At 45.3% G+C, this 20,109-nt stretch overlaps 1 protein-coding gene across 4 annotated transcripts in view; it reads right to left on the bottom strand.

The window, feature by feature from the left end:
* The window catches only part of LOC139422738 (spermatid perinuclear RNA-binding protein-like), a 186,157-nt gene that overhangs the window by 19,864 nt on the left and 146,184 nt on the right, over nucleotides 1–20,109 (bottom strand). For all 4 annotated transcript variants that reach the window (XM_071174051.1, XM_071174053.1, XM_071174049.1 and 1 more), the window contains exons 7-12: nucleotides 17,011–17,105; nucleotides 16,247–16,342; nucleotides 13,353–13,464; nucleotides 12,635–12,732; nucleotides 10,449–10,635; nucleotides 8,336–8,544 (exon numbers count right to left, since the gene is read on the bottom strand). In XM_071174051.1, coding sequence (XP_071030152.1) covers nucleotides 8,336–8,544; nucleotides 10,449–10,635; nucleotides 12,635–12,732; nucleotides 13,353–13,464; nucleotides 16,247–16,342; nucleotides 17,011–17,105 — 797 coding nt within the window. The remainder of the gene's footprint in view (nucleotides 1–8,335; nucleotides 8,545–10,448; nucleotides 10,636–12,634; nucleotides 12,733–13,352; nucleotides 13,465–16,246; nucleotides 16,343–17,010; nucleotides 17,106–20,109) is intronic.

Here is a 20,109-nt window from a genome sequence, read left to right as displayed (position 1 = left end):
AATCTCCAACACTGTATTACTATAACAGCAGGTTCCCTACAGGCTAATTCACCAGCAGAAGCACAGTACAGTTGGGGCTTCTGTAGTCAGTGGACCGGTACCTTTCTCTGTGTGGATGGAACAGGATCACCCTTTGTGTCTGACCCAAATTGGTGAATGTGCTGCAGCTGGACACACACACACGCGTGCGCACGTAAACATGCATACACACACAGTCGCGCGCGCAGGGCCATTACCAGAGTCTGAGTTTTAGTGAAGTCCATCTACAAACACTTAGCCTCTACACATTAACTCAGAGGAACCTGTTAGCAGGACATGGATTTTATTAACAAAAGGTAAACAAATATGTTTGCTTTACGGAACTTTCTTGTTGTTGCAGTTTTACAGCTAATTTCCTGCAATTCTAAACATTTTGCATGACTTATTCCATGTTAATATTGTATTTGAGTGAGAAATCAATGTGGGGCCCCCTTGAGGTGCCCTGCGTGCTAGGTTTGGTAATTCGGCCATGATTATTACAAGTTTAGATAGCTGGCTAGACTAACTAGACTAATTTACCAATAAAACAAAGTAGTACTGACATGGGCTGATTTATACTAGTCATTAGCAGTCCTCTTATCCAGAGCGACTTACAGGACCACTTAGGGTTAAGTTCCTGGCTCAAGGGCACATCGACAGAGCTTTGTGGGCTCCGGGATTCGAAACAGCAATCTTTCAGTTACTGTCCCAACGCTCTAACCGCTAGGCTACCTGCCTCCTAATTCAGTGACATGTTACAAGAGGAAAACTGCTGATGAACAACCAAGTCTCAACAGTTTTTCGAAAACATTACAGAGGTCCGGACCTCGGTGCGTCCCTGCGTGCGTCCCTGCGCGTGAGTCCCTGAGCGTGCGTCCCTGCGCGTGCGTCCCTGCGTCCCTGAGCGTGCGTCCCTGAGCGTGCGTCCCTGCGTCCCTGAGCGTGCGTCCCTGAGCGTGCGTCCCTGCGCGTGCGTCCCTGAGCGTGCGTCCCTGCGTCCCTGAGCGTGCGTCCCTGAGCGTGCGTCCCTGCGTCCCTGAGCGTGCGTCCCTGAGCGTGCGTCCCTGCGCGTGCGTCCCTGAGCGTGCGTCCCTGAGCGTGCGTCCCTGAGCGTGCGTCCCTGCGCGTGCGTCCTTGCGGCACCAGATCAAAGCAGCGGAAAAGCAGAGTAACCCTCCTGGACCTGTTATGGCAATCGTTGGAGGATAGAGGATCATCCCAGCTCTATGCTTGGGAGAGTCTCTTTGTTCACAACGACTTTGGGATTACACGGCTTTGGCCGCCTTACCCCACAGTATCCAGTAGGGGGGCGGGGCGAGGAGGGGGGTTAGAGTCATCCCTGTGTGACCACAACTGGAGCCCAACAACACAACACTGCATGACCGACACTTGCACTCCTCTCCTCTCCTCACACAACACAACAGATGTGTCTGAATCACATACTTCTCTCCTCACACAACACAATAGATGTGTCTGAATTAGAGGTTGACCGATTAATCGTAATGGCCGATTAATTAGGGCCGATTTCCAGTTTTCATAACAATCGGAAATCGGTATTTTTGGGCGCCAATTATTATTTTATTTTTTTACACCTTTATTTAACTAGACAAGTCAGTTAAGAACACATTCTTATTTTCAATGACGGCCTTGGAACGGTGGGTTAACTGCCTTGTTCAGGGGCAGAACGACAGATTTTCACCATGTCAGTTCGGGGGATCCAATCGTGCAACCTTACAGTTAACTTGTCCAACGCTATAACCACCTGCCTCTCATTGCACTCCACGAGGAGCCTGCCTGTTCCGCGAATGCAGTAGAAGCCAAGGTAAGTTGCTAGCTAGCATTAAACTTATCTTATAAAAAACAATCAATCATAATCACTAGTTATGACTACACATGGTTGATATTACTAGTTTATCTAGCGTGTCCTGCGTTGCATATAATCCATGCAACGCTGGGTGATGATTTAACAAAAGCACATTTGCGGGAAAAAAAAGCACAATCATTGGACGACTGTACCTAACCATAATTTTTTTTTTTTTTTTTTTACCTTTATTTAACTAGGCAAGTCAGTTAAGAACAAATTCTTATTTTCAATGACAGCCTAGGAACAGTGGGTTAACTGCCTGTTCAGGGGCAGAACGACAGATTTGTACCTTGTCAGCTCGGGGGTTTGAACTTGCAACCTTCCAGTTACTAGTCCAACGCTCTAACCACTAGGCTACCCTGCCGCCCCAACCATAAACACCATGCCTTTCTTAAAATCAATACACAGAAGTATATATTTTTAAACCTGCATATTTTTCTAAAAGAAATCCAGGTTAGCAGGCAATATTAACCAGGTGAATTTGTGTCACTTCTCTTGTGTTCATTGCACGCAGAGTCAGGGTATATGCAACAGTTTGGGCAGCCTGGCTCTTTGCGAACTAATTTGCCAGAATTTTACGTAATTATGACATAACATTGAAGGTTATGTAATGTAACAAGAATATTTAGACTAATGGATGCCACCCGTTAGATAAAATACGGAACGGTTCTGTATTTCACTGAAATAATTAATGTTTTGTTTTCTAAATGATAGTTTCCGGATTCGACCATATTAATGACCAAAGGCTCGTATTTCTGTGTGTTATGTTATAACTAAGTCTATGACTTGTTAGAGCAGTCTGACTGAGCGGTGGTAGGCAGCAGCAGGCCCGTAAGCATTCATTCAAACAACAATTCGCAAGCAAAGTGCTGTTTATGACTTCAATCCTATCAGCCTAATGGCTGGTGTAACCGATGTGAAATGGCTAGCTAGTTAGCGGGGTGCGCGCTAATAGCGTTTCAAACGTCACTCGCTCTGAGACTTAGAGTAGTTATTCCCCTTGCTCTGCATGGGCCACGGCTTTTGTGGAGCGATGGGTAACGCTGCTTCGAGTGTGGCTGTTGTCGATGTGTTCCTGGTTCGAGCCCAGGTAGGAGCGAGGAGGGGGACTGAAGCTATACTGTTACACTGGCAATACTATAGTGCCTATAAGAACATCCAATAGTCAAAGGTATATGAAATACAAATGGTAGAGAGAGAAATAGTCCTATAAATACTATATTAACAACAACCTAAAACCTCTTACCTTGGAATATTGAAGTCTCATGTTAAAAGGAACCACCAGCTTTCATATGTTCTCATGTTCTGAGCAAGGAACTGAAACGTTAGCTTTTTTACATGGCACATATTGCACTTTTACTTCTCCAACACTTTGTTTTTGCATTATTTAAACCAAATTAAACATGTTTCATTATTTATTTGAGGCTAAATGGGTTTTTATTAATGTATTATATTAAGTTAAAATAAGTGTTCATTCAGTATTGTTGTAATTGTCATTATTACAAATACAATTATTATTATTATTTTTTTATTTTATTTTTTTAAATCGGCCGATTAATCGGTATCGCTGTTGAAAAATCATAATCAGTCAACCTCTAGTCTGAATCGCATACTTCTCTCCTCACACAACGCAACAGATGTGTCTCTGGTCTACTAACTTACTTATATAATATCTTATACAATCATATTACCTATCTGTCTGTCTAGACTGTGACCCTGTGTACAAACACTAATGCCTCAATGCTGTTGCTACTATACAACTATTAGTACTATCTAGTAGTTCTATCACACCGACCCGACCTGAACCAGATGTTTAGTTTCACAGTCCTTTCTAGCACCGCTCCATCTACTATGGTGAATGTGTAAGCAGGCCGGCGAAGTACAGCTCAGCTCAGTAGTCTGAACAGCCTGCAACACTCCCACACTGTACACTGCATTGTAAAACACACTCACAAATCAATATCAAATGTTATTTGTCACATGCTTCAAAAACAACAGGTGTGGACCAATAGTGAAATGCTTACATACCGGACCTTCCCGACATTACAGAGAAAGGTAGAATAATAATAACACAATGACTTAGTTATATACACTGGGTACCAGTACTGAGTCAATGTGCAGGGGTACGAGGTCATTGAGGTAGAAATGTACATATAGGTACAGTAGGGGTCAAATGACTAGGCAACAGGATAGATAATCAACAATGCAGATAGTTAAATAGTTAACTAATATCTACTCTGACTAACTATTTAGCAGTCTTATGGCTTGGGGGTAGAAGCTGTTCAGGGTCCTGTTGGTTCCAGACTTGGTGCGTCGGTACTACCTGCCGTGCGGTAGCTGAGAGAACAGTCTATGACTTGGGTGGCTGGAATCTTTGAGAAATGTTCAGGCCTTCCTCTGACACCGCCTGGTATAGAGGACCTGGATGGTAGGGAGCTCAGCCTCAGTGATGTACTCGGCCGTACGCTCCACCCTCTGTAGTGCCTTGCGGTCGGATTCCAAGCAGTTGCCATACCAAGTGGTGATGCAGTCAATATGCTCTCAATGGTGCAGCTGTATAACCTTTTGAGGATCTGAGGACCCATGCCAAACCTTTTCAGCCTCCTGATTGGAAAGAGGCAGTGTCTTGACTTCTTCACGACTGTCTTGGTGTGTCTGGACCATGTCAATTCCTTCGTGATGTGGACACAGAGGAACTTGAAGCTCTCGACCTGCTCCACTACAGCCCTGTCGATGTGGAACGGGGCGAGCTTGGCATTCTGTTTCCTGTAGTACAGGATCAGCTCCTATCTATTGCTGACGTTGAGGGGCAGGTTGTTGGGATACGCATGTACGTACGGTCACTGTGGGGACGACGATGCACTTATTAATGAAGCCGGTGAATGATGTGGTAAACTCTTCAATGCCTTCGTATAAATCCCGGAACATATTCCAGTCTGTACAAGCGAAACAGTCCTGTATCTTAGAATCCGCTTCATCGGACCACTGGTACGTCCAGTTAGAGTTTTTGCTTGTAAGGTGGAATCAGGAGGATAGTGTTATGGTCAGAGGGCAAGGGAGAGCCTTGTATGCGTTTCTGTGAGAGGAGTAAAGGTCATCTAGATTTTCTCACCTCTAGTTGCACAGGCGACATGCTGGTAAAAAATGTTTCCTGCATTAAAATCACTGGCCACGAGAAGCGCCGCCTCTGGGTGTGGATTCTCTTGTTTGATTATGGCCCTATGCAGCTCATTGAGTGTGGTTTTAGTTCCAGCATCAGTTTGTGGTGGTAAATAGACAGCTATGAAAAATATAGATGAAAACTCTTGATATATAGTATGGCCTACAGCTTATCACGAGGTACTCTAACTCAGGCAAGCAAGACTTCCTTAATATTAGAGATTGTGCACCAGCTGTTGTTAACAGAGAGACACACTCCTCCCCCCTCATCTTACCCAAGGCTGCCGACTGTTATTGACGATGCATGGAAAAGCCAGCGAGATGTATATTATCCATGTCCTTGTTCAGCCACGACGCCGTCAAACATAGAATATTACAGTTCAAATCAAATCAAATTTTTATTTGTCACATACACATGGTTAGCAGATGTTAATGCGAGTGTAGCGAAATGCTTGTGCTTCTAGTTCCGACAATGCAGTAATAACCAACAAGTAATCTAACTAACAATTCCAAAACTACTGTCTTGTACACAGTGTGAGGGGATAAAGAATATGTACATAAGGATATATGAATGAGTGATGGTACAGAGCAGCATAGGCAGATACAGTAGATGGTATCGAGTACAGTATATACATATGAGATGAGTATGTAAACAAAGTGGCATAGTTAAAGTGGCTAGTGATACATGTATTACAGTATATACGTATGCATATGAGATGAATAATGTAGGGTAAGTAACATTATATAAGGTAGCATTGTTTAAAGTGGCTAGTGATATATTTACATCATTTCCCATCAATTCCCATTATTAAAGTGGCTGGAGTTGAGTCAGTGTCAGTGTGTTGGCAGCAGCCACTCAATGTTAGTGGTGGCTGTTTAACAGTCTGATAGCCTTGAGATAGAAGCTGTTTTTCAGTCTCTCGGTCCCAGCTTTGATGCACCTGTACTGACCTCGCCTTCTGGATGATAGCGGGGTGAACAGGCAGTGGCTCGGGTGGTTGATGTCCTTGATGATCTTTATGGCCTTCCTGTGACATCGGGTGGTGTAGGTGTCCTGGAGGGCAGGTAGTTTGCCCCCGGTGATGCGTTGTGCAGACCTCACTACCCTCTGGAGAGCCTTACGGTTGAGGGCGGAGCAGTTGCCGTACCAGGCGGTGATACAGCCCGCCAGGATGCTCTCGATTGTGCATCTGTAGAAGTTTGTGAGTGCTTTTGGTGACAAGCCGAATTTCTTCAGCCTCCTGAGGTTGAAGAGGCGCTGCTGCGCCTTCTTCACAATGCTGTCTGTGTGAGTGGACCAATTCAGTTTGTCTGTGATGTGTATGCTGAGGAACTTAAAACTTGCTACCCTCTCCACTACTGTTCCATCGATGTGGATAGGGGGGTGTTCCCTCTGCTGTTTCCTGAAGTCCACAATCATCTCCTTAGTTTTGTTGACGTTGAGTGTGAGGTTATTTTCCTGACACCACACTCCGAGGGCCCTCACCTCCTCCCTGTAGGCCGTCTCGTCGTTGTTGGTAATCAAGCCTACCACTGTTGTGTCGTCCGCAAACTTGATGATTGAGTTGGAGGCGTGCGTGGCCACGCAGTCGTGGGTGAACAGGGAGTACAGGAGAGGGCTCAGAACGCACCCTTGTGGGGCCCCAGTGTTGAGGATCAGCGGGGAGGAGATGTTGTTGCCTACCCTCACCACCTGGGGGCGGCCCGTCAGGAAGTCCAGTACCCAGTTGCACAGGGCGGGGTCGAGACCCAGGGTCTCGAGCTTGATGACGAGCTTGGAGGGTACTATGGTGTTGAATGCCGAGCTGTAGTCAATGAACAGCATTCTCACATAGGTATTCCTCTTGTCCAGATGGGTTAGGGCAGTGTGCAGTGTGGTTGAGATTGCATCGTCTGTGGACCTATTTGGGCGGTAAGCAAATTGGAGTGGGTCTAGGGTGTCAGGTAGGGTGGAGGTGATATGGTCCTTGACTAGTCTCTCAAAGCACTTCATGATGACGGAAGTGAGTGCTACGGGGCGGTAGTCGTTTAGCTCAGTTACCTTAGCTTTCTTGGGAACAGGAACAATGGTGGCCCTCTTGAAGCATGTGGGAACAGCAGACTGGTATAGGGATTGATTGAATATGTCCGTAAACACACCGGCCAGCTGGTCTGCGCATGCTCTGAGGGCGCGGCTGGGGATGCCGTCTGGGCCTGCAGCCTTGCGAGGGTTAACACGTTTAAATGTCTTACTCACCTCGGCTGCAGTGAAGGAGAGACCGCAAGTTTCCGTTGCAGGCCGTGTCAGTGGCACTGTATTGTCCTCAAAGCGGGCAAAAAAGTTATTTAGTCTGCCTGGGAGCAGGACATCCTGGTCCGTGACTGGGCTGGATTTCTTCCTGTAGTCCGTGATTGACTGTAGACCCTGCCACATGCCTCTTGTGTCTGAGCCGTTGAATTGAGATTCTACTTTGTCTCTGTACTGACGCTTAGCTTGTTTGATAGCCTTGCGGAGGGAATAGCTGCACTGTTTGTATTCGGTCATGTTACCAGACACCTTGCCCTGATTAAAAGCAGTGGTTCGCGCTTTCAGTTTCACACGAATGCTGCCATCAATCCACGGTTTCTGGTTAGGGAATGTTTTAATCGTTGCTATGGGAACGACATCTTCAACGCACGTTCTAATGAACTCGCACACCGAATCAGCGTATTCTTCAGGTCCCGTTGGTAGGATAATGTTGAACAGAATGTCAAGTTTGTTCTCTAGTGACTAAGTTTGCTAACAGAAGGCGGTTAATTATCTTGCCAACGGAACAGAGGGTAGAGGCGGTTTATTATCTCGCCAACAGAACAGAGGGTAGAGGCGGTTTATTTTCTCGCCAACGTATTTTGGTCAGGATGCCGGCTCGTCTGACTCTTCTCCGCGGTGGCTTCCTCTTTAAAATCACGGGCATTAGGGCCTGGTCCGGAGAAAGCAGAATGTCCAGAGTTGCCGACTCTAAGTAGAAATTGTAATCTGAGGTTATTGATCGCTCTTCTGATCTCCAGAAGTGATTTTCAGTCATAGGAAATTAATGGCGAAGACATTATATACAAAAAACAGTTAAGATCAGCGTAATTTAAAAATATATATAGTAGGATTGATCAGGAGCCTGTCAAACGGCTGCTATCCACTGCAGCACCATCTCAGTTGACCAGGGGTACCTGCCCTCTATTTAGCCCCTCCCCCCTCCGACCCACACGCTTTATTTACCTCCCCTTCCCAACATGTATCCACCTCTTCTCTCAGTCACCTGGCATATAGGGATCTTTTACCTTCACAGCAACATGCAGCTTGGCGGTTTTCTTGGAGGAGCCTGAGGCTTCGTGCACAGTGCTGTCTACGTCTACAGACATGGTGAAGACAGGAGCGTGGACCGGGCCGGACTGGGACAGCAGCTTGTACTGCAGACCTGGACGTATCTGATTCAGACGCATCAGAGCATTCATTGGTTGGTTGGTGTCTATTGCTTTGCTGTCGAGGACTGGAGGATAGGTGGAGTAGAGAAAGAGTAAAGGAGAGACAACGAGAGAGAGAGAGAGAGAGAAAGGGAGCGAAAGAGAAAGGGAGACAGCGAGAGATAGAGAGAGAGAGAGAAAGGGAGCGAAAGAGAAAGGGAGACAGCGAGAGATAGAGAGAGAGAAAGGAAGACAGAGTGATAGAGAGAGAAAGGGAGACAGCGAGAGATACAAGTAAACAAAATAACAGTGATTGTTGTTCAATCAACAAATGTCTTAAATACATGGTGATATTATAAATGCTTATTCACAGAACACTGTATCTGAGAAGTTGCCTTGGAGCTTTTGATTGTGTTTTTGAATATTACAAAAGGGGACCCTTGCTTCCAAAGTAGAGCTGGGCGGTATACCTTATTTTACTATATAACGGTATTGATGTACTGACCGGTTTGGGTTTTTACTTCACCTTCTCTAACGGTACTTGAATGTTTGATTTGTTAAATTTGATAAGCTGTGTGTAATGTCTATTTTTATAGTTTACTCGCTACTTGAGTCATCCCTCTCCACTCTCTCATTGACCCTTTCCACACAGACCTAGTCCCGCCCCCCGTCACTCAAGGAGCGCATTTGTTGTTGCTTGCCCACGAGACACTTTCGCTCAGTCTGCATGGTCAATGCAGCACATGCAACAATGTTGATGACAACAATGTTGTTTCCAATTTGATTTTAATATAAATCCACAAGTGTTCTATAATTACAATATTAGTTTGTGTTTCTTACATCTGCAAACAGCTAGTTTGTATTTTCTTAGTCAGTTAAGCTAAATCGTGTTAGTCACTAATGCTAAATCGCTAGTTAGCTGGCTAACTAGCTAATAAAAGTAGTGAGTCAGAGCAACCGTAGCTAGCTAATACAGCCTGATACCAGTATTGGTGGAGGCCTAAAATCAGCATGTTGTTTGTGCAACAACAGTATCTTCTAAATCAAAGAGGAATAGGCGAAGCATGAATATGTTCGCTACATGAATAAAGATTTAATGTAGCCAAAGATTATAGGGTCCCCGAGGAAACACGGAACATCACTTTGGATCCTACCCTGTCACAATAACTCAATGCATTTTCATTTGTTGTCATGTCAAACAACACTGTATTCAAAGTGCCCACTATTATTTAAATTCTAACTATAGAATTAGAACAGTCATTCTATTTCCATGATTCCAACAGTTCTCCCAAGTGTTTTAATCTAATTCCCAATTGCAACATCTGGTTAAATATAAGGCCTAGTATTTTGCCCATATCGTGGCAGTGTGGAAATGATCTCACATGAGTGCAGAAAATGCAGAACTTGATGAAATGCAGGAAATTATTTTTGGTTGAAGTTGAATTGAACAGTATAAAACAATCAGAATGTAGAAAGACTCATTGAAATCACTTAGAATGTATGTGTTGCCACACTAGGATCACTCACTACTAAAGCAAATTTAGAACTTGTATTAATCAAAAACATAAAATACCATAAAAAATGTGAAAAATATCATATGATATGATATTTTGGCCATATCGCCCAGCCTTTTCCAAAGACCATCATTTCTGCCTAATTCTAACATAGTAACACTACCTAACCACCATCTCAAAACACAGAAACAGTTTGATCAAATCCTCAGGCAACAGCTTCACATTCTGACTGTGATGTGTGGCTGTGTGCACTATTCTATTCCAGAAGCTCATTGCTAAATCTGTTTCCTTCTAACCAATTCCTTCTGATAAGTTTATTATAGCCTGGTCCTAGATATGTTTATTCTGTATAGCCAACTAGAGAAACTACTGGCCGTAATTGTCCCCAAAAAATGTCTGTGGACAAATACGTTTATCTTATATTATCACATGGCCCAGGTCAAATGACTGAGCAAGGTCAGGGGAGCAGAGCTGACCTTTCCTCAGGTTCCTCTTCATTTTCTTGATGAGGTCTTTGTCGTCCGTGGGCCCGTCCTCATAAGGCCTCTTTAGCCCAGAGCCATCCCTGTCTGACCAGGGGTACTTCTGGGGTTTACTAGAGGGGAGAGGGTCCATCTCCAGCACCTTGTAGATCTGACCAAACGCCATCAGTCTCAGGGCGTGCTGAGAGAGAGAGAGAGAGCGAGAGAGCGCGAGAGCGAGAGAGCGAGAGAGAGATAGAGAGATAGAGACTGCCATCACAGTTGCCAGGTGTCACTGGGTTTACTTAGCAACAGTGGCTCCAGTACTAACTCCAGGTAAACAATACAAGCAGATCATTTGAGCAGCACTTTGCTGTGGCTCAGACTAGTGACATAGAGAAGCTATTGGGTCTTCATGGTTCACTGTATCTATGACTATGTCTGCAGGGAAATATATTGTGGATATCGTGATTGGCAGTTTAACACCACCTGTTCGTCACTGAGAGAATGATGAAAGGAGAAGCAGCACAGACTTACCTAAGATAAAATAGATGCCTTTGGGGCTGCACGCACGCACGCACACACACACACACACCTCCATTCTCTCTCTCCATCCTTCTTCTCTCTATCCTCTCTATATCCTTTCTCTCAAAAAACTGTCTATATAACATCCCACAGTTGACAGTGAATGTCAGAGCAAAAACCACTCTATGAGGTCGAAGGAATTTTCCGTAGAGCTCCGAGACAGGATTGTGTTAAGGCACAGATCTGGGGAAGGGTACCAAAACAATTCTGCAGCATTGAAGGTTCTCAAGAACACAGTGGCCTCCATCGTTCTTAAATGGAAGAAGTTTTGAACCACCAAGACTCTTCCTAGAGCTGGCCGCCCGGCCAAACTGAGCAATCGGGGGAGACGGGCCTTGGTCAGGGAGGTGACCAAGAACACGATGGTCTCTCTGACAGAGCTCCAGAGTTCCTCTGTGGATATGGGAGAACCATCTAGAAAGACAACCATCTCTGCAACACTCCACCAAGGCCTTTATGGTAGAGTGGCCAGACGGAAGTCACTCCTCAGTAATAGCACATGACAGCAGTAAAATTACATTTAAAAAACACCTTATACAGCTTTGTGAAGCAACACAAACATTGGCACAGACACACACAGAGATCTAACATCTTTGGAGAGACCTGAAAATAGCTGTGCAGCGATGCACCCCATCCAACCTGACAGAGCTTGAGAGGAACTGCAGAGAAGATATATATATATATATATATATAATTATTTTTTATTTTTTTACCTTTACACACAAGCAAGTCAGTTAAGAACAAATTCTTATTTTCAATGACGGCCTAGGAACAGTGGGTTAACTTCCTGTTCAGGGGCAGAACGACAGATTCTGTCGGGGGTTTGAACTTGCAACCTTCCGGTTACTAGTCCAACTCTCTAACCACTAGGCTACCCTGCCGCCCCAGGTGTTGCAGTCATACAGGTTTGCTTGTAGCGTCATACCCAAGAAGACTCGAGGCTGTAATCACTGCCAAAGGTGCTTCAACAAAGTACTGAGTAAAGGGTTTGAATACTTATATAAATGTGATATTTCAGTTTTAATTTTATATAAATTAGCAACAATTTCTAAAAACCTATTTTTGTTTGTCATTATGGGGTATTGTGTGTAGATTGTGCTGAATACTTTCCGAATGTAAATACACATAAATACAGGCTCACACACACACGTCCCAGGGGTACTGAGGCAGTGCTTTTCCATGCTCATCATTAAGGTTCAGATCCAGGGTGGGAGGCGGTGAGGCTGGATTGATAAGGTGTGTGTCGATGCAGTCCCACAGCCCAGAGCCCAGATAAGAGTAGGTAGCTGAGCAGAGCATCTTTAAGGGTTCTCCCCTGTCTGACAGGAGTCTAATCTCCAGGCTACAGAAGAGATAAGAGGATGGAGTCCCCCTGGCCAGCTGCTGTCAACACGAAACACTCACTGCAGACAACTACACCGAGGACTCTACCTGGACGCTATAGGTAATGGCCTCCAGGAATGACCGACTGGGTTGAAACCTAGGTCTCCTGCATGCCACAAGACTGTGTTAGCCCACTGAGCTAAATCCTTGGGGCATTAGCACAGGGCATCAGGTCTCAGGCAAGGTTATATATCCCACGAGTTATAAGTGACAGGTGTGAAGTGAGGTGTTACCTGTGCATTGTAGGTGATGGCCTCAGCCTCCTCGTCTGTCATGGCCGTCAGGGTGTTGGTCAGCTTCTTCTCACATGGGTCATGTAACCCTGGTCCTCCTGGGGGTCGGAAGGAGACTTTATTCAAAAGTGGCATTGTCAATGAGACATCATCATATTCTGGTCTTTCCTTACAATATCAATACAGTATCATAACGTTCCATCCCTTCCTGTGCTTTCAAAACTACAGATCTCCCCCTCCTCCTCCTCCTCCTCATTCCTACAGACCTCCCCTCCTCCTCCCCATTTCCTACAGACCCCCCCCTCCTCCTCCTTATTTCATATAGTCCTACCCCTCCTTATTTCATACAGACCTCCCCTTCCTCCTTATTTCATACAGACCTCCCCCTCCTCCTTATTTCATACAGACCTCCCAATCCTTCTCCTTATTGACTGTTCGCTCAGGTGAACTGAATGAGCCTCTCATTCCTACATCATTCAATACTAATGAGTTAGTATTCAAATATCAATATCGTAAAATCAACCTGATCATCAGAAAGCATTAACAGGATTGTTGTTTTCCCATTTCTGTTTGTAACGGGGAAGAGAGAGAGAGTAGAGACAGACAGACAGATAGAACGAGAAAGACAGAGCGAGCGAGAGAAAGAACAAGAAAGAGAGACAGAAAACCTAGAAGAGAGAGAGCGAGAGGGAGAGAGAGAGACTGGTAGGGACTGTACCTGGAAGCAGGATTCCTGAGGCGAGACACTCCATGACTCTACGTAGGGCTTCCCCTGCACCCAGCGGCCGGTTACACGTGGCTATGGCCTTCTCACAAATCAGCTCCAGGGGCTTGGGATGAGAAGGAGAGAGATCAAGATTAAGTTCAGGATTAAGTTCAAGTAAGGATAGAGAGATCAGAGCAGCTGTTAGTGGCACACAACCCACTTTTGTTCGGAGAGATTGTTAATGGAAACATATCCTGGAGTTTCTTTATTTTTCAAATGCAGTTTATTATTTTCTCCTTGCGATTGGGAATATGCTGGATGTGCAAACTACACCTGTACACTAGTGATGAGCGGGTTGACTCATAATCCGCAGTCCCCACGGTTATATCATCGGGTTGACTCATAACCCGCAGTCCCTACGGTTATATCATCGGGTTGACTCATAACCCGCAGTCCCCACGGTTATATCATCGGGTTGACTCATAACCCGCAGTCCCTACGGTTATATCATCGGGTTGACTCATAACCCGCAGTCCCCACGGTTATATCATCGGGTTGACTCATAACCCAGAGTCCCCACGGTTATATCCACGGGGCAGGCGGGTTTAGGGTGATGAAATATTGTGTGGATGGAGGGCGGGTGGATGATGAAATATTGTGTGGATGGAGGGCGGGTGGGTGATGAAATATTGTGTGGATGGAGGGCGGGTGAGTGATGAAATATTATGTGGATGGAGGGCGGGTGGGTGATGAAATATTGTGTGGATGGAGGGCGGGTGGGTGATGAAATATTGTGTGGATGGAGGGCGGGTGGGTGATGAAATATTGTGTGGATGGAGGGCGGGTGGGTGATGAAATATTGTGTGGATGGAGGGCGGGTGGGTGATGAAATATTGTGTGGATGGAGGGCGGGTGGGTGATGAAATATTGTGTGGATGGAGGGCGGGTGGGTGATGAAATATTGTGTGGATGGAGGGCGGGTGGGTGATGAAATATTGTGTGGATGGAGGGCGGGTGGGTGATGAAATATTGTGTGGATGGAGGGCGGGTGGGTGATGAAATATTGTGTGGATGGAGGGCGGGTGGGTGATGAAATATTGTGTGGATGGAGGGCGGGTGGGTGATGAAATATTGTGTGGATGGAGGGCGGGTGGGTGATGAAATATTGTGTGGATGGAGGGCGGGTGGGTGATGAAATATTGTGTGGATGGAGGGCGGGTGGGTGATGAAATATTGTGTGGATGGAGGGCGGGTGGGTGATGAAATATTGTGTGGATGGAGGGCGGGTGGGTGATGAAATATTGTGTGGATGGAGGGCGGGTGGGTGATGAAATATTGTGTGGATGGAGGGCGGGTGGGTGATGAAATATTGTGTGGATGGAGGGCGGGTGGGTGATGAAATATTGTGTGGATGGAGGGCGGGTGGGTGATGAAATATTGTGTGGATGGAGGGCGGGTGGGTGATGAAATATTGTGTGGATGGAGGGCGGGTGGGTGATGGAATATTGTGTGGATGGAGGGCGGGTGGGTGATGAAATATTGTGTGGATGGAGGGCGGGTGGGTGATGAAATATTGCGTGGATGGAGGGCGGGTGGGTGATGAAATATTGCGTGGATGGAGGGCGGGTGGGTGATGAAATATTGCGTGGATGGAGGGCGGGTGGGTGATGAAATATTGTGTGGATGGAGGGCGGGTGGGTGATGAAATATTGTGTGGATGGAGGGCGGGTGGGTGATGAAATATTGTGTGGATGGAGGGCGGGTGGGTGATGAAATATTGTGTGGATGGAGGGCGGGTGGGTGATGAAATATTGTGTGGATGGAGGGCGGGTGGGTGATGAAATATTGTGTGGATGGAGGGCGGGTGGGTGATGAAATATTGTGTGGATGGAGGGCGGGTGGGTGATGAAATATTGTGTGGATGGAGGGCGGGTGGGTGATGAAATATTGTGTGGATGGAGGGCGGGTGGGTGATGAAATATTGTGTGGATGGAGGGCGGGTGGGTGATGAAATATTGTGTGGATGGAGGGCGGGTGGGTGATGAAATATTGTGTGGATGGAGGGCGGGTGGGTGATGAAATATTGTGTGTATGGAGGGCGGGTGGGTGGGTGATGAAATATTGTGTGGATGGAGGGCGGGTGGGTGATGAAATATTGTGTGGATGGAGGGCGGGTGGGTGATGAAATATTGTGTGGATGGAGGGCGGGTGGGTGATGAAATATTGTGTGGATGGAGGGCGGGTGGGTGATGAAATATTGTGTGGATGGAGGGCGGGTGGGTGATGAAATATTGTGTGGATGGAGGGCGGGTGGGTGATGAAATATTGTGTGGATGGAGGGCGGGTGGGTGATGAAATATTGTGTGGATGGAGGGCGGGTGGGTGATGAAATATTGTGTGGATGGAGGGCGGGTGGGTGATGGGTTGAATGAAGAGAAAACAATGCCTTTAAAAAAACGAAGTATCATTTTTGTGTTAATTGATGATCTGTAGGCTACATTGAGGTTTTTCTTTCATTATTTTAGGTTATCTGTCATTAGTGGGTAAGCCTAAAATATAGGGCCTAACTGTACGTTCACCAAATAGCCTACACGCTAATCACCAAATAGCCTACACACCAATCACCAAATAGCCTACACACCAATCACCAAATAGCCTACACACCAATCACCAAATAGCCTACACACCAATCACCAAAAAATCTACACACCAATCACCAAATAACCTACACGCTAATCACCAAATAGCCTACACACTATAAGCAGAAACATATCTAAATCAGACAAAAGAAAATCCTGCGTCCCCCCTCAAAATATCGTCTCTGACTAGCCTACAGCGCATTTTCTATATTGGCTGGTTAGGGTCGGGTGCAGGCCTGTGGACAGCCTTTGTACAGACAGACTCACCCATCCTTTGAGTGGCTCCCAGGCTGGCAGTCTATTGCTCATGTCTCTTAGGATCCTGAGGATGATGACACACGACTTCAAGCCATTTACTCTGGCCTGAGAGGAGAGGGAGAGGAGGTAACAACGATATTACAAGAGGAGTACTACTGTACAATGTCAGTAAATGAAATGTTAGTAAATGGAGCTGAATAGTCCAGAGCTTTGTTGCATTGTTGAGTTGAGAGTGGTAGAAAAAACGTTTACAATTGTGACAGTCAGGCAGGTTTCAGAACAGCCAAATGAAAGGTAAGAACGGACAATTGTGACAGTCAGGCAGGTTTCAGAACAGCCAAATGAAAGGTAAGCATGGACAATTGTGTCAGTCAGGCAGGTTTCAGAACAGCCAAATGAAAGGTAAGCATGGACAGAGCACCATTGAGAGATGAAATGAGTCATTTTTGTATGAGAGAAAAGTATCGTTTGGTTATATTTTGTCAGTCAGGAAGGTTTCAGAACAGCCAAAAGAAACAATTGCTTTTGTAGCCTTACAATTCTCTCGCTCTCTCTCTCTCGGCTATTGTACTACACCGAGCACGATTGAGAGATTACATGAATGAGTCATTTTTGTATGAGAGAAATTGATTATTTTATCATAAGAATGTTTTCAATTATAGTTTGCAGATAGCTGCCATTTCAAATTTCATTGATTAATTTGATTCATTCATGTTCCTATGATCATAAGGCTACAATAACAATGGCGAGGTTAAGTAGAACTGAGAGCCAACCTGGAACCATTTGGCATGTCGTAGAGCCGCCAGGGCTACCAGGCATCTGTGCCTGTCCAGCATGTCTGCAGGGTCGGACAGCTCAACACCCTCCACTGGTGAAATAAGAATGGGATATATATATATACACATACACTGTACACACTACCGCTCAAAAGTCTGGGGTCACTTAGAAATGTCCTTGTTTTTGAAAGAAAAGCACATTTGTCCATTAAAATAACATGAAATTGATCAGAAATACAGTGTAGACATTGTTAATGTTGTAAATGACTATTGTAGATGGAAACGGCAGATTTTTTATGGAATATCTACATAGGCGTACAGAGGCCCATTATCAGCAACCATCTCGCCTGTGTTCCAATTGTGTCAGCTAATCCAAGTTTATAATATTAAAGGGATAATTGATCATTAGAAAACCCTTTTGCAATTTTGTTAGCACAGCTGAAAACTGTTGTAAAACGGGCCTTCTTTAGACTAGATGAGTATCTGGAGCATCAGCATTTGTAGGTTCGATTACAGGCTCAAATTGGTCAGAAACAAAGAACTTTCAGAAGAAACTCATCAGTCTATTCTTGTTCTGAGAAATGAAGGCTATTCCATGCGAGAAATTGCCAAGGAACTGAAGATCTCGTACAACAATGTGTACTCCCTTCACAGAACAGCTCAAACTGCCTCTAACCAGAATAAAAAGAGGAGTGGGAGGCCCCAGTGCACAACTGAGCAAGAGGACAAGTACATTAAAGTGTCTAGTTTGAGAAACAGATGCCTCACAATTCCTCAACTGGCAGCTTCATTAAATAGTACCCGCAAAACACCAGTCTCAACGTCAACAATGAAGAGGCAACTCCAGGATACTGGCCTACTAGGCAGAGTTTGTCTGTCCAGTGTCTGTGTTTCTTTGCCCATCTTTAATTTTTATTGGCCAGTCTTTTCTTTGCAACTCTGCCTAGAAGGCCAGCATGCTTCACGGTTGGGATGGTGTTCTTCGGCTTGCAAGCCTCCCCCTTTTCATCCAAACATAATGATGGTCATTATGGCCAAACAGTTCTATTTTTGTTTCATCAGACCAGAGGACATTTCTCGAAAAAGTACGATCTTTGTCCCCATGTGCAGTTGCAAACCGTAGTCTGGCTTTTTTTATGGCGGTTTTAGAGCAGTGCCTTATTCCTTGCTGAGCGGCCTTTCAGGTTATGTAGATATAGGACTTGTTTAAATGTGGATATAGATACTTTTGTACCTGTTTCCTCCAGCATCTTCACAAGGTCCTTTGCTGTTGTTCTGTGATTGATTTGCACTTTTCGCACCAAAGTACGTTCATCTCTAGGAGACAGAACACGTCTCCTTCCTGAGCGATTTGACGGCTGTGTGGTCCCTTGGTGTTTATACTTGCGTACTATTGTTTGTACAGATGAATGTGGTACCTTCAGGCATTTGGATATTGCTCCCAAGGATGAACCAGACTTGCGGAAGTCTACAATTCTTTTCTGAGGTCTTGGCTGATTTCTTTTGATTTTCCCATGATATTAAGCAAAGAGGCACTGAGTTTGAAGGTAGGCCTTGAAATACATCCACATGTACACCTCCAATTGACTCAAATTAGGTCAGAAGCTTCTAAAGCCATGACATAATTTTCTGGAATTTTCCAAGCTGTTTAAAGGCACAGTCGACATAGTGTATGTAAACTTCTGACCCACTGGAATTGTGATACAGTGAATTATAAGTGAAATAATAATGTTTACTGTCTGTAAACAATTGCTGGAAAAATTACTTGTGTTACGCACAAGTAGATGTCCTAACCGACTTGCCAAAACTATAGTTTGTTAACAAGACATTTGTGGATTGGTTGACTTCAACTGTATCTCTTATTTTTTTATCCACAGATTGTGAGTCAATATAACTAGTGTTATATTATTTATTGACTGACTATGGCTTTTATTTTAAGTGAATTCCTGAACCTGTGACCAGAAACAAGCTACATAGGGGCAATAGCATGAATACATGTTGCCTATCTATCTTTATAAAATTTAAAGCAGAAGTGCATTCATATCTATCATTCTATTTAAATGGCCTTGTTGAGTAACAGTCTGTCTCAGAAGAAGCCCCTCCCACTCCCTTCCCTCACCAGCCAGCCACACCAAGTGCTCGCTAGTGATCTGGTGCCACATTCGGATGTAAATGGACTGGCTCTCAACGCAGCGTGTCATCCAGAGTGGGCAACATTAAACCTTTGAAATGGTCATGGTCTTTCAGTACAGACAGAACTAGGACTGATGGTCGGTTCATAGACATTACCATCCAAAGTGGCAAGGCACGGCAGGCGATTTTACGCCCTTAGAGCTAAATGTATGTTGAGACCAAACCAATCACATTGTTTCCATCTTCATATCAATCATGCCTCACTTTCTAATCAATGCAACGGTATTCGACCCTGGAAATGTCTGTGTTCTTTCAGCTGTGTACATACAGGCTGTGTACACTGAAGACACACTGTGTACAGCCAGCAGCCTGGGTGCAGCCTGGGTTCAGTCTGCTGTGTAATATTGAGCCGTTCCTCACTGGGACAGGGTCCTTGATCCGTCTGTCTCTCGCTAGAAATACGTTGGGTACGAGAGGGGCTTGTCGTTCACTGTGATCTACAGCCGTACCCGTATCAACTCTTATTTAGACCTTACTGTCGAGCAGGATGGAGCGGGCGGGAACACGATGGATGGCTCCGGTATTGATTTGTCGGTCTAGATTCCTTCCCCCCACCTCCCCTCCCTTAGAAATTTGTTTCCTTTCGGAATTGACTGGATTTGAACCCCATCTCTGTCTCTCATGCAATCTCATCCTGCTTAGTCAGGGTTAAACCCTGCAGCTGGGTTTAGTTAGCCTTGCAGCTTGGTTTAGTTAGCCCTGTAGCTGTTTAGCCCTGCAGCTGTGTTGTTAGCCCCGCAGCTGTGTTTAGTTAGCCCCGCAGCTGTGTTTAGTTAGCCCTGTAGCTGTTTACTTAGCCCTGTAGCTGTGTTTAGTTAGCCCTGTAGATGTGTTTAGTTAGCCCTGCAGCTCGTTAAGTTAGCCCTGCGGCTCGTTAAGTTAGCCCTGCGGCTGTTTAGTTAG

This window comes from Oncorhynchus clarkii, chromosome 12 (assembly GCF_045791955.1).
Source record: "Oncorhynchus clarkii lewisi isolate Uvic-CL-2024 chromosome 12, UVic_Ocla_1.0, whole genome shotgun sequence".
Lineage (NCBI taxonomy): Eukaryota > Metazoa > Chordata > Actinopteri > Salmoniformes > Salmonidae > Oncorhynchus > Oncorhynchus clarkii.
This window is presented reverse-complemented; position numbering and strand designations above follow the sequence as displayed.